The sequence below is a fragment of the Pholis gunnellus genome (assembly GCF_910591455.1).
Source record: "Pholis gunnellus genome assembly, chromosome: 4".
NCBI lineage: Eukaryota > Metazoa > Chordata > Actinopteri > Perciformes > Pholidae > Pholis > Pholis gunnellus.
The window spans coordinates 25,154,142-25,168,390 of NC_136530.1; the positions used below are offsets into that span (position 1 = coordinate 25,154,142).

General features: G+C 43.2%; 1 protein-coding gene across 1 annotated transcript in view; it reads left to right on the forward strand.

Moving 5' to 3' along the window:
- Positions 1–13,382, forward strand: part of ect2 (epithelial cell transforming 2) — a 51,196-nt gene extending 37,814 nt beyond the window's left edge. The window contains exons 24-26 of the mRNA XM_079158054.1: positions 1,854–1,988; positions 4,896–5,456; positions 11,902–13,382. Of these exons, the coding sequence (XP_079014180.1) occupies positions 1,854–1,988; positions 4,896–5,435 (675 nt within the window). The 3' untranslated portion in view covers positions 5,436–5,456; positions 11,902–13,382. The remainder of the gene's footprint in view (positions 1–1,853; positions 1,989–4,895; positions 5,457–11,901) is intronic.
- The last annotated feature ends 867 nt before the right edge of the window (positions 13,383–14,249 follow it).

The window sequence follows — 14,249 nt, forward strand, 5'->3', positions numbered from 1 at the left end:
TGTAAACAAAAAAAAGATGGCGATGGCCAAACTGCTGAGATTGGGGCTTCAAAGTCAGTGTCCACAAACCAATTGGTGGCCAGTGTCTCATCCACGACAGAACGTTGTCTCTTACTAACCAAATGTGAAATAAATATGCGTTCATTATCAGATTTTAGTTTTTATCTCGCATATCTAAATCATTATCAGCACTGGATAGTATTTGTTAAATCAATATTTGAAGAAAATGAATAAACAAGTTGAAGAGTATCTAAGCATTACCAAATGAAGTACCAGCCTGCTGCTGCTAAACTATATAGAAATAAGTCTTTTGACATCTTTGGATGTTTTTATATTGTAATTATTATGATCATTACATAGTGCACATTATCCTGATAATAAATCAAATGTATGTTGTTAATGAAAGCTGTTACCGTTGTTGTTCACACCACGTAATGTCTAGTACAGCTGGTCCTCAGTCACATGCACATCACCGTCAGTACTTACTGGTGTTTGGGACGAATGAAGAACAGGTTGTATAATTAGCTTCAGCTGTGACACTGAGTCATTTTGTCTAAGATAGTCAAAATGAAGTGGCTGATCCCATTCAATCCAATATACACTCACCGGCCACTTTATTAGGCACAGCTGTTCAATTGCTTGTTAACACAAATAGCTAATCAGCCAATCACACGGCAATTCAATGCATTTAGGCCTCTAGACGTGATGAAGACGACTTGCTGAAGTTCAAAGCGAGCATCAGAATGAGGAAGAAAGGGGATTTAAGTGACTTTGAGCGTGGCATGTTGTTGGTGCCAGACGGGCTGGTCTGAGTATTTCAAACTGCTGATCTATTGGGATTTTCACCCACAACCATCTCTAGTGTTCACAGAGAACGGTCAGATAAAGAGATCTCCAGTGAGCGTTAGTTGTGTGGATGAAATGCCTTGTTGATGTCAGAGGTCAGAGGAGAATGGGCAGAGTGGATGGAGATGCTAGAAAGGCCACAGTAACTAAAACAACCACTCGTTACAACCAAGGTCTGCAGAACACCATCTCTGAACGCACAACACGTGGAACCTTGAAGCAGACGGGCTGCAGCAGCAGAGACCACACCGGGGGCCACTCCTGTCAGCTAACAACAGGAAACTGAGGCTACAGGCTCACAGGCTCACCAACATGTGACAATAGAAGATTGAAAATGTTGGCTGGTCTGATGAGTCTCCATTTCAGCTGCCACATTCAGATGGTCTGGTCACAATGTGTCGTAACCAACATGACAGCATGGATCCATCCTGCCTTGTGTCAACGGTTCAGGCTGCTGCTGGTGGTGTATGGGTGGGGGGGATATATTCTTGGCACACTTTGGGCCCCTTTGTACCAACTGAGCATGGTTTAAACCCCACGGCCTACCTGAATATTGTTGCTGACCATGTCCATCCTTTATGACACAGTGGACCATCTTCTGATGCTACCTCCAGCAGGATGATGCAGCATGTCACAAAGCTCCAATCATCTCAAACTGCTTTCTTGAACATGACGATGAGTTCACTGTACTCCAACGGCCTCCACAGTCACCACAGCTCAATCCAACAGAGCAGCTTTGGGATGTGGTGGAACGGGAGATTCTCATCATAGAAGTGCAGCCGACAGATCTGCAGCAACTGTGTGAAGCTATCACATCAATATGGAGGAAAATGTGTGAGGAATGTTTCCAACACCTTGTTGAATCTCTGCTACGGAGAATTAACGCAGTTCTGAAGGCAAAGGGGTCCAACCCGGTACTAGTAAGGTGTACCTAATAAAGTGGCCCTTGAGTGTATATTGCTAAGATTCTGTGTGTGTGTGTGTGTGTGTGTGTGTGTGTGTGCTAGGTGACCAGGGCGTTTTCCTTCACCAAGACCCCAAAGCGTGTGATCCAGAGGGCGTTCATGGCCAACAGTACTCCAGATGAGAAAAGCCAGAGGCTGAGCTGTGAAAACCGTCTCGGCAGCAGCTCCACGCTGGCTGTAAGTCCTTTTTGTTCATATTCACTTGGTGGGGAAAAGGACATGATGCTCTCTTATATAAGTTTTGGTTTACTTACTTCAGAAATTACATTTCCTGAATTTGAAAATGTGTCTACTCTTGTCTCCTTCATATCAACAGCATAACACAATTAATACTGGGATGTGTCTCTGTCCACCTACCTGTCCATCTGTTCTTTTCTTTTCTTCTCTCTCCATCTCTTCCTCCCTTTGAGAACCATACCATTGATCTCTCCATCAATCCATGATGGAGCAGCTTTCAGTCGGTGTCGGTTGATTTGATCGAGCGTGATTTAAAAAGCAGGAAAAGAGCCTTCTGCTCTTAAATGTGCAGGAACTTCTTCTGCTCTTTTGTAGGATTGCTGTTTTAGTGGTTACATACTTATTTTCCTACACATGTTGTGTTATGGCCAGTGTTTGAATGACTCATTTCATGATAGTCTATTTTCCTTAAACAAGTGGGTGTGAAGAAGAAGAGGAGGAGGAGGAGAAATGTTAAGAAGTTAAATCTAATTCCCACATTATTCCCACCATTTACACACTTTTGTTAGTCACTTATCTTACTCGTTACCTTGTTTCCAATGACACAAGGATGTCACTTTATAATTAATTGAAGGATTAATATTGCTATATATTAATGTATAAACTGGTCCATGACTCAAACTCGTTTCCTTGATTAGCATGTTCTAGTTTACTGTGTAGAATGCAGGCTTCAGGTGATTCCTCGTCAACACTGGCAGCAGAGTGTGCTTTATCCTTTTTCACAGTTGGCACTTCCTTTAATACAAACGCAGCAGGTGAGTCTCAGCCACAACTATCTAAAGAAAAGGAAAGTTAAGATGGCTGCTGAGACAATTTAGCTAATAAGGACAGGGCTATAAAATGTATCTCGACGGCTATAGACATGTCATGGTAAAAGACCTCCTCACCAGTGGATGATCCATGTACAGGACAACAAGTTTGGTTCAGGTTGTTGGAGTATAAACTCTGGATGATCCGATCTCAAAGATCTGTACAGGTCCGTTAAAGGCAATTTATAACTGATCGTATCGGCTTTATTGAGCCTGATCTTTTGTTTCACGTCAACTGTCACACAGGTGTTTTACGCTCGGACCTTTAATGCACAGTAACACGGCGACTGCCAACTCTTCAACACTCCCCCACTCTGCTGAGTTCCACTTGTGTGCATGAGAGAGCAGGGGCCACACACCATAAGCAAAATGCAGTATGAGACAGTTTATTGATATTTACCTAAATTATGTCCACTCTTTTCGTCTAAGCTTAGTGTGGGAGTCTTTCGTTTTCAACCACGCATCAAGTGCGACAAAATCTCAGAAAGCAAAAAGCCAATAAGAGTCATTTATTAATTTAATCCGCACAAAAGATGTAGAGAAGACAAAACCAAACCCTCTACGGAGTAGAGTTCATCCAGGTAACACTGAGGCAACAAACACTGGAGGACCTGTTTAAAGGGAGACAGAAATTCCATCTAGACAGCTGCTAGGCCACAAATATTACAGAGAGGGGTTGTTCATTTAAAGAGTACTTCATTATTAAGAAAAAAAACATAAGCAACAGCTTGGATGCAGGCATTTTTTTTATGCAATGCAGAGCTATTTAATTGTCAAGCATAAACATTATTGATTTTAATAACTTTTAATTTACTTGAAGTGTGCACTGCAGCTGTGTTATGTAGGAAAATGGAATAGAAACATGAGCAGGTCATCCCTACTCAAATCCAGTAGAGCAAGACACATTAGCCTACACTCAGAGTAGCATCCAGGACTAGCTCCCACACAGTAGATACTGTATGATACTATACGGTAGAGATGCTACACGCTAGAGAGGTGCTACACGCTAGAGAGGTGCTACACGGTAGAGATGTGCTACACGGTAGAGATGTGCTACACGGTAGAGAGGTGCTACACGGTAGAGATGTGCTACACGGTAGAGATGTGCTACACGGTAGATGTGCTACACGGTAGATGTGCTGCACCGTAGAGATGTGCTACACGGTAGAGAGGTGCTACACGGTAGAGAGGTGCTACACGGTAGAGATGTGCTACACGGTAGAGAGGTGCTACACGGTAGAGATGTGCTACACGGTAGAGAGGTGCTACACGGTAGAGATGTGCTACACGGTAGAGATGTGCTACACGGTAGATGTGCTGCACCGTAGAGATGTGCTACACGGTAGAGAGGTGCTACACGGTAGAGAGGTGCTACACGGTAGAGATGTGCTACACGGTAGAGATGTGCTACACGGTAGATGTGCTGCACCGTAGAGATGTGCTACACGGTAGAGATGTGCTACACGGTAGAGAGGTGCTACACGGTAGAGAGGTGCTACACGGTAGAGATGTGCTACACGGTAGAGATGTGGGTGCTAGAAGGTAGAGAGGTGCTACACGGTAGAGAGATGCTACACGGTAGAGAGGTGCTACACGGTAGATGTGCTGCACCGTAGAGATGTGCTACACGGTAGAGAAGTGGGTGCTAGAAGGTAGAGAGGTGCTACACGGTAGAGAGGTGCTACACAGCTTTCTTTTGAACCTGTGTTTCTTAATTTAACAGTGTAGGCTGTTGTGCATTGTATATTTAAAACTACAGTCTGTCTAGGTATGCAATTTGAAATGTTCCCCTGCGGATGTATTTGTTGCTCTGCTTAAACTTAACTCCTAACATTTCTAACTTACTTCATGTGATACGCAGCCTTATATAGTCTTTCATCTGTTTCTGTCTTTGGTTTTACCTTCTGAGGATATGCTCTCTCCTTAAGTTCTGTTCAGCGTCTCTATTCTCTGCCTGTCTCATCTTGTTTTTCAGGTTTTGTTTCATGATATGTAAATCCCTGCTCCATGTGTGTCTCCCCTCTGTTATGTGCTCTAGATGTCTCGCTCTGCCTCAACGTTCAGTTTGAGTGATTCTGCCAAGAGCAGTGCTGTGGTGCAGCGCTCTAACTCTCTGGACCATCCTCCAGTCAGAGCCAGGGTCCCAGTCTGTATACGTACCCCCAGCAGCCCACCCCCAAACCCTGCCCCTGAGTTTAACAAAAGCCCCCGCCCCTTCTATTGCCCTAGCACCCAAGAACCCAAGTCCATCCTTCATGCTCCACTATTGTCCCAACCAGCACCAGCTCGTTCAGGCCCCGACACCTCTCAACAGTGCACCACTTCAACCCTTCCCACCTCCACCTCGATTCCAGCTGTCCGAAACTTCATTCAGCTCAACTTAAAACACTCCCAACCAAAATCTAGCCAGCACTTGTCCAGACACCTACCCTCAGTGGGGTTCCAGGCAAGGTTCCTGGCAACTCAGCCTGGTAATGTCAAAAGCAGGAACCTTTCTGAGTCGTACAGGGATCCCCGAGCCCCCTTGGACCCATGCAAGGCTGCCCTGACCAGTCCTCGCAGGGAGACTCTGCTCTAAACCTCAGTCCTGGAGTCTGATGTGAGCAAACTTATCACTGTGGTCTAGTTTCAACTAGGGGTGCACCAATACCATTTTCAATTTCATATTAATCCTCATTACCTGCTGATTACTCTGTGTTGGCCTTTTAACATCCAAATGCCACAGGTGCATTTCTGGTCCCAAATCAACTCCTTAGAAGCTAAGGCCCTTTGAAAAGATGCATCAGATTAATGAGGCTCTGCTGTGCAGCTGAACTCTGAACTTCAAGGGTTAGATAAGAGAGGGGGGGGGTGTAATGCTTCTCCCTACGTGAGATTGTGTACAGGGCAGAGATTTTAAGGGTTGATTTGGAATTGCTCTGCTCGTATGAATCACCCGGGTTACTAACTGATGGTGGTGGCTGTGAATGTTCACTAGGTGGGTGGGTGCCAATAATTGTGGGCTGTATACAAAAGGGCATAAAGGATCTGAGTTGGTGTAGAGCTGGGACATAAAAGAGATTTGTCCACGCCTGCTCTCCTTCAGGGGAAGAGGGCTCCTTTAAAGGTATGCCGTCACATATGGAATATTTCACTGAACTGTCAGGTGTTACATTACAGTTTAGTACGGGGAAATTCATATTCATTATAAAGGCTTGATCTGAATATTAATCATTCACATTAAAAGGTGTTACTAAGTTAAAGTCGGATGTCTTTGTTTTAATCAAAGCAGCTACTTCAGAAAGAACTTGAGGGACTAATATGGGAGCAGCCCTGTCATCAGTGTATGGATGCTAACATGTGTTAAAGAGCTTTGAGTGGTCAGAAGATGAGAAAAGAGAGAAACAAGTACAGTCCATTTACCATCTACCATTTAATAGAAGTGTCAGTTCGAGATAATATCAAGAGTACAAATCTAAATGTCAAGGCATGCCTTTGATTGTGGATCCCAAGCTCTTTGTGTGTTGGCTAGTTTACACAAAAACAGCTCCCTGGAATTAAAATGTAATTGTATCTATGGTCGCCAGGCTGACTTCTCAGCTTTCACTTGTGGTGGCAGGTCGCGTGTCATCTGTCCCACATTTGAACCACTAAGTCAGTGTTCCGTCTTCACCTCAGCCATTTAACCCGGTCCGTGTCAGATGGACAGAGATGTATAACTAAGCAGCGGTGGCACAAATGCGTAAATATGACCAGAAACACTCCTGAAATATTTGTTTCAGCTGAAAGTTGTTCATATATAATTTTTTTGTATCTGATGATGACGCTAGACTAGAAGTTAAAGGTTTACCAAAGTTATTAGAATTCATCCTGACGGGACCATGAATGTCTGAACCACATTTCAGGACAACATTTTAGTTTGGGCCAAAGAAGAGGACAGACACACCATCCCTAAAGCCATGTCATTAGCATGGCTAACGAGTTTCTAGAACTGGCTTTGGGAATGTTGTAGACATTATTGAGACATGAAAATAGTCCCAAAAATGTCTACCTCCCCATTGTCTATCAAGGTTTTGTGTCCATTCTTCTGGATGTTAAACTCAGTCCAGACACTTAGCTGTCCCGTCTTCCTCCTGGAGGAGAAGCCAGACCACATCAATCATGTGACTGTAGTATTGGCAGAAGATGAAGGCAGCCGCACTGAGCAGGGGAATTTATTATTACAAATAACAGCACATTAGATTTGAATTAGGTATGATGTATGTCTTACATCATTCATTGCTGCATTAGGATTGCTAATTGAAATTAGCAGTTAATGGAAGGCCTCCTGACTGCTAACCGTACCATAATATTGCATTACTTTAATTATATAAAATAGAATAAAATGATTGGATTAGGGAGGGTGGCTTAATAGTACATTTCATATTCTAAAAAAGCAACAGCCCCAGCATGTTAAATATGTATAGTGTATAAGAAAGAGGTGAACATCAGCTACTCTCTCATGACTGTGTATAAAGATGGACGACATGAGTGAAAGCATCTCCATCCCAGCGGTGGTTGGATGCAGGATAGGTCATAAACCCCGCCCCCTCCATGTTAGCACATGGGACAAAATCAAATTACACGTTCGGCTTTGGCAATATCAAAATCCCCCCCACTGACAATATTGCTTTAAGAACAACAACAATATACAAAACTAGAAAATTCCGCCAGACATTTTGACAGTGTGGCTGCTACTGCCCGAAGACTTCCAATATATATATATATATATATATATATATATATATATATATATATACATACATACACACACGCCGATGTTACCAGTAGTAACTAAGCATGTATGTTCAAGGTACACCACATGCTCTGTGTTTCACTGTGAGGGACATGTAGAGAATACAATGGTTGTATTGCCTTGTTTGATTACCATTGCAACAGGAAATGAATCAATGAATGACTGAAAGAATGGTTTTTAAAATGTATTATCAATGCACCATGCATAACTACACCCAACCCACTTACAAGTAACCACACATTCATATAAGGCAGGACCAGAGTGCAGTGTTCACATTTTATCAGAAACTAAATACATAAACAACTAAGCTAATTCTGAGCTTCATGTTAAGATAGTTATTCCAAGGGGCTTTTATTTTGAAAGGGTGTGACTGGGTGGGCGAGAGAGAGAGGGAGAGGAGACACAATCATAATGTTTGACCCACATACACAGAGGTTATTAAATGACAGTCGTGTGTGTGAGAGAGAGATTGTCTAACAATGCCTTTGACTGAAGCTCCAGAGCAGCGGTTCTTAAACCTTTTAGGCCACGCACCCCCTTCTACATCCCGACCGGGTTCACGCACCCCCAATCCCCCACACCTTCAAATAAAAAAAGAAACCGAGCCTATTTATAGCCGCATAAAAATTGGACCAATGAGAGAACAGTTTGCTCGCGCGTGGCGTTTGTTTGCCAGATTTAGTCCGCTGTTAAATGTTGCCGTGTGAACACAAACCGAACAAAGGGGCCACTGCAACATTGTATCATATTAATCAAAGCAAACGAACTACAGGTGTGAAAACGCCCTGAAACACTGCAACAACGTTTCATTTCAGTTACACAAGGCGTCACTTTAAAGAGCAGTGAGGATGGCGAGGACACGCGCACAGGCTCAGAGGCAAATTGCATCACATTTCCTTTACAATGAACCAAACATAGCGGCTCCATCGGCAGCTGGCCAGCACACGTCTTCAGTGATTGTGTGAGGTAGCCCCTTTCTTCTATTCTGTAACTGACCACATATGAAGCCCGTAGTGCGTGTTTTGTAGACCCAACACATGAATGAGACTAAAGTTGTGTTTGGCTGTTTTGTACCTCCTCCAATTTCGATATAAAGTGTAAGGGGCTTTTGACTTGCACTGGCGTGCTTGGTGTTCAGGTGGTGACGTAGATAAGAGCTTCAGCCAGCTGGTAGCCAGAACCTCACTGCACACCACGCACTGTGTCTTTGGGCAATCATTGCCAATCCAAGTGAAGCCCAGACCAGATCTTCTTCATCATGTTTCCTCTTTTTCTTCCCAGTCTGATGCTCACTCTCGTTTCCTCTTTTTTCACCTTGACTCCGCGATGGGCCGAGGTGCTCCCGATGTGTCTGTGCTATCTCTTCCTCCTCTTCGGTCTCCTCCGTCTCGAGGTTTGTCTCGCCTCGGATTCCTCCCTCTCTCTCTGTCCCGCTCCTCTTTTATGACCGATAGCTTCAGATGTCCCACAGACAGTTTCCCCGATTAAGTGTTTTTTAGCTGAAACCCAATTCAGGTGAATGGAGACATTTTGCTCCGTTTTGGGGGATTTTCGGTAGAACCGCTGGGCAAATCTCTCTAAACAATACTTGGCACACGATTCCCGATCAGGCCGCACGTTTAAATGTATTCTTTGCGCAGGTGTTGAGATGCGCGGCAAACTTGGATAAACATGATTATTATTAAGCCCGATGGATTATATACAGTGTGCTTTGGCACACAAAGGCAGTGTGTGTTACAAAGCCACACTGAATAATTGTCCAACAAAACAAAGCCATAGAGAGAGACTCGATGTGTGGGCATTGTGAGATCACTCCGCTCAGTCCACCGTAGTGATGACCTGGTGCGTCTCTCACGTCTCTCTGGTTTGCTTGCAGGGATTGAGGGGTGGCTGCTCTCCGTGCTCTGAGTTTAGGTCCGGCTGCTCTTTGGAAGGAGTCGGTGGCAGACTAGCGTATTCTGTGGTGTTTCCATCTTTAGTCCCGACTTGTTTCTCACACAGCTTGCAAAACACTTTGTCCCGTCCTTCGGCTCTACTTGTTCTTTCGCATTAAATCCAAAGAATCAACAAGCCTTTTGATGACGAGAGCAGACATTTTTGCTGTTGGAGTCATCGCTACCTGGGGCTGTGTCCAATAGTTTGAAGCTTTGAAGCGTTCCTTCATAACGTTGACGTTTGAATTATTATCATACCTATTATGAACTGACCGAGACATTGCCCCCCCCCCTTCTTTTAAACACAGCGAGCAACGCGCTGTGTCCTCATTTCTGTAATTACCTCATGTCATTATTTTCAAAGTTCAAACATGTTTTATCTAACAAAATATTCTGCTCCATATTTGTTGACATTAAGCCTTTCAAAAACTATATTTTCAGAGGTCAAAACTATTTTCCTCTTTATTAACGGGGCAATCTAACCGTCTGTGGTGTGAACACGTGAAGGTGTGTTTTTTTATTTCCCAGCAGTAAACCTGCAGCACTCGGGACCAGAACCCATCATTACCTCAAGTCTCTACACTGCCTGCACAATTATTAGGCAACTTATATTTTTGAGGATTCATTTTATTATTGAACAACTACAGAGCTCTCGGTCAATCCAAAATGTTAATAAACCTCAAACATGAATATTTAAGAAAGTAAAAGTGAGGTTTTGGCTTTCTTAGCAGAATATCTGTGAGTGCACAATTATTATGCAACTAAATGAAAAACTCAAATGTTCCCATCTCACTTGTTTATTTCATTCTGTTAAATTGAAATTAACAAACAACTCAAAACATCTTCATTTCCTCACCTGACCTGAACCCTGGTGAGAACTTGTGGGCTCTTCTTCAACGGGAGCTTCACGGTGAAGGGAACAGTGTGGAGGCTGTGGAGGCTGAGGAGGCTGAGGCTGAGGCTGAGGCTGATCGTCAGAAAGGGACAGAACCCATGAATGAAGGCTGATTACTGACAGTGAAAAGAAGGGGGGCTATATTGGTCACTGATTGTGTTTTTGAAATGTCAGAAATGTTTATTTGTATCTTTTGAGGTGTCAGTGGAAGGGTGGACAATCTGTTGTGTGCGAGACGTTTTCATGCCCACTCCCACAAATCAAGAGCTCGTTAGCGTCCGAGCTGGGTTCTGGCAGGTGTGTGTTGAGGATCCGATATGTTTGCATTGTGACCGGTAATCTGCTCATTCATTCAGCTCAATGCGTGCGCGCAGGTGAAGCTAATGAAGTGTGTGTGTGTGTGTGTGTTGGCAAAGGTTGCCCATCTTGTTGAGTTCAGTGCCAGTTTGTTTGAAGGCAGAGAAGCTAGTAAGCACATTAACCAACCTTACTCTTCTCTCACACTCTTATGGCCATATTAAATCCATTTACAGTTTTTCCAGATAACATTTTATTTTTTACAAGATTACATTTTTCATAGTTCTGTGTTTTATGATGCGATGACATCTTGTCATCAGAAAGTGTCTCATATGGTGGATGAATACAATTATAACAATAGAAGATGTGAGTGTAATGAATGTGATTGATTGTGACAGACACTAGTTTCTTTGATATTGTAAAGTTGTCCTCAGTGAAACAGAGCAGAGGACAGAAGCACTCTGGACCACAGCGTCCTTTTCTTCTCTTCAGTCGCTGTGAAAAGCCCGACTTTATACACTGCGTCCACGTTTGGACCAGTTTTCATTTTCATTCCATCCGTGTGTCACATGGTGGAATCACAGGCCCGACACGTGAATGATGGTTCAGTGGGTGCTGGTATGGAACGGAGTTAAACGGCTGAGTGAACACATGCACTGGTGCTTTGCTGTTTCAGTAGTAACCCCAGGTCCTCCTGCTAACTGCTTGTTCAAGGTTATTTAAAGGATACTTTATAACATTGGGTTCACTTTCTGAGATCTGGAAACAGTAACATTGCTACAACAAACATGAGCAATCACACAGTTAAGTTCTCTCAACCGTAATGCTAGAAGCAAAAATAAGCACACGCAGGATCTCTGTGTACACACTAGTGCTGTCACGTTTCATTCACGATGTAGAGCGTGAACACACAACTGGGTCAGTGCGGTCGGTCAAAGTAGGAGATGTTTACAAGTACGTTTGACTAACCTGGAGCTTTGTTTGAACTCTTTCTGGCTGCTCATGCTTTTTACCACGGGGGACTTAGGAGTGATGTCATAGAGTTGATGTGCAATAGAACTTGAATAAGAGCCCAGTTTTAATAAACCAGAGTGATCCTTCAACTGGCTATTTTCTCATTTGTTCCTCTGTTTTCTATTTACAGGCACACCACTCCCCCTCCATGGTCAATCTGCCTTCCATGTTTGAGAGGAAGTACCACACATTCAGTCGTTCCACCACCCACCTCTTTTGAGACCACCTCCCATCTCTCCGTCTCCTAGACAGCAAGACCCGAGCCCGACAGGTGTGCACGTCCACCGTGGAAGCTTCCTGTCAATTAATGGCAAACTGGCATTTGTCCATCCTGGAGCTCCTCACACACTTTTCAGATCCAGAGGACATGTTATGAAGCCAGATTTGGACAAACACACCAGCTACTGTCACCGCTTCATAGCTCAGACTTGGGGCTCAGAAGGGTTGAAATAGTTAAGGAGTTGTTCCATCAACTTGATGCCCAACATATGATGCATGCAGCGAAAACTGGTCTGTCTGTAGCTGAGAACGCGCATCCGACAAAGCACTTTGGTGCTTCTTTTCCAAACATGCGCACTGCTTGAGTTAAGACTAGGAGCTCTAGCTGGAGGAGCCGGATGGAGGAGCTCTAGCTGGAGGAGCTGGAGGAGCTGGATGGAGGAGCTGGCTGGTACTGCGCCATGCTGGGGGGCCACGTGTGTGTGACATCACCTCTGTAATGTAGAGCTTGCTCTGCCCGTAGAAAATGAAGGATGCTCTGCTTTTTGTCTTATACTGTTAATGGATTATCTCAACACGATTGATTTTTTTTTTGGTAATGTGCTTAACGACACACACATTTTGTGTGAATCCATTCATGTTCCTGGGTGGTACCATTGTTGGCAGACACAACTCTAACCTGCATGTCTGTGGTCTGAATGGGGACCTTGTGCTGTCCCTAGATGCTACTTTTGTTCTCTAGTAAATTAACATTTCATTTTGGATGATTAGTTATTTCTATTTAATGCAGGTGGTTCAGCTCTCGTTTGATGGTCTAGTTAAAGTTACACGGTTGACCTCTCTTTACTCTTTTATGTTAACTGACATTTAATATTTTATTGTAGTGGGGTGGACTTCTTTTCACCTCAGATAATTATATCACGTCAACATTTACACCTGATAGTTTCCAGCTTTTATAAAGCTTCTTTTGAGAGATTGACTTGAATAAAAGCAGCTGTACAGCCGTGCACGTTTTTAAAGAGCTTTTTACAGCGTGTCTGTGTGTGTCTGTGTGTTTCAGAAGGAATGTTGCATCACTACGTATTTATTCTTTTTTTAATGTTTTCTACTTTCATGCCTGTTTTTCCTCTCATTCTGTTTCATTGAGCTTCTATTGTCTCATCTCTGTATTAAATGCACTTAAACATGTACCTGAAGATTTAAGCTGTGTTTATGTTGCACTCGGCTGTATGTCTTTTATCACCTGCACATTATACACATTTTAATTCCATTTATTTGTAAGGGATGCTGACTCATTTGACCACGTCCTTTGTGTGAGAATAAATCATCGTATTTCCTCTTTATGTTGTGTAGATTCTGCCTCAGTGATCCTTCTTTGCAATCTCCGATATAGTTGATAATTATCCGATAAAGCTGCTTCATTGGGGCTCAAGATGTTTGACTGGACAAAGTCTTGGCGCTTCCTTGAGTTTGGGCTCTTTGAAGGCCTGTTTGGGATTTGCGTACTACTTTGAAGAGAGCGCATCATCGCTCCTCAGTGCTCGTCTGTACTTCTTGCTCATTTGATGTTGGAGTTGGTTTAGAAGTTTCTGGATCCTCTAGACAGACTAGTGCACTTCCCCAGTTTCCCTCCAACTCCATAAATCAGAGCTGCTGTTTAAATTCTCTTTTGAGCCGGCAGAGTCAGTGTGGTCTTTGAAGAAAGTAAACCTAGTGCACAAACACTGACAAGTAGTCAGAACTGCTAACCAGCAGCCATTTAGTTTTAGGTTCAGTTTAAAGTGCTGGTGTAACCTGCAGCCAGAGATGGGCAGTATTTCTATTACTTGTATTTGAAATAGGTAATTCAATTACTTTTGAGTATTTTGTAATTTGTATTTGATAGGGCCGATTAAAAATCTAACGTAATTTGTAACAAAATACTTTAGAGAGGAGTAATTTTGTATTTAAAATACTCAAAATACTTTCTCCACGAATCAAAAAATAGTTCACGAGTTCAGTCTTCAGATCTTCAAGGTCAACGGATTGTCTGTCAAGTTAAATATTGTATCTGAGTGTGACAGATGTCAACTAGCTTGATGTATAACTTATGTCTGGGTATGGCTACATAGCCTATTGTATATACATGGTGATGGTTATAATATCAAGCTAGCGATCGATGCTAACATGCTAATGACGCTAGCATGCTGTCTAGGCTAGTGCATAGCCAGTGTTTAGCAAGTTAGCTTATCAGTGGAGTAGCTAGCTATAGGAAGAGGG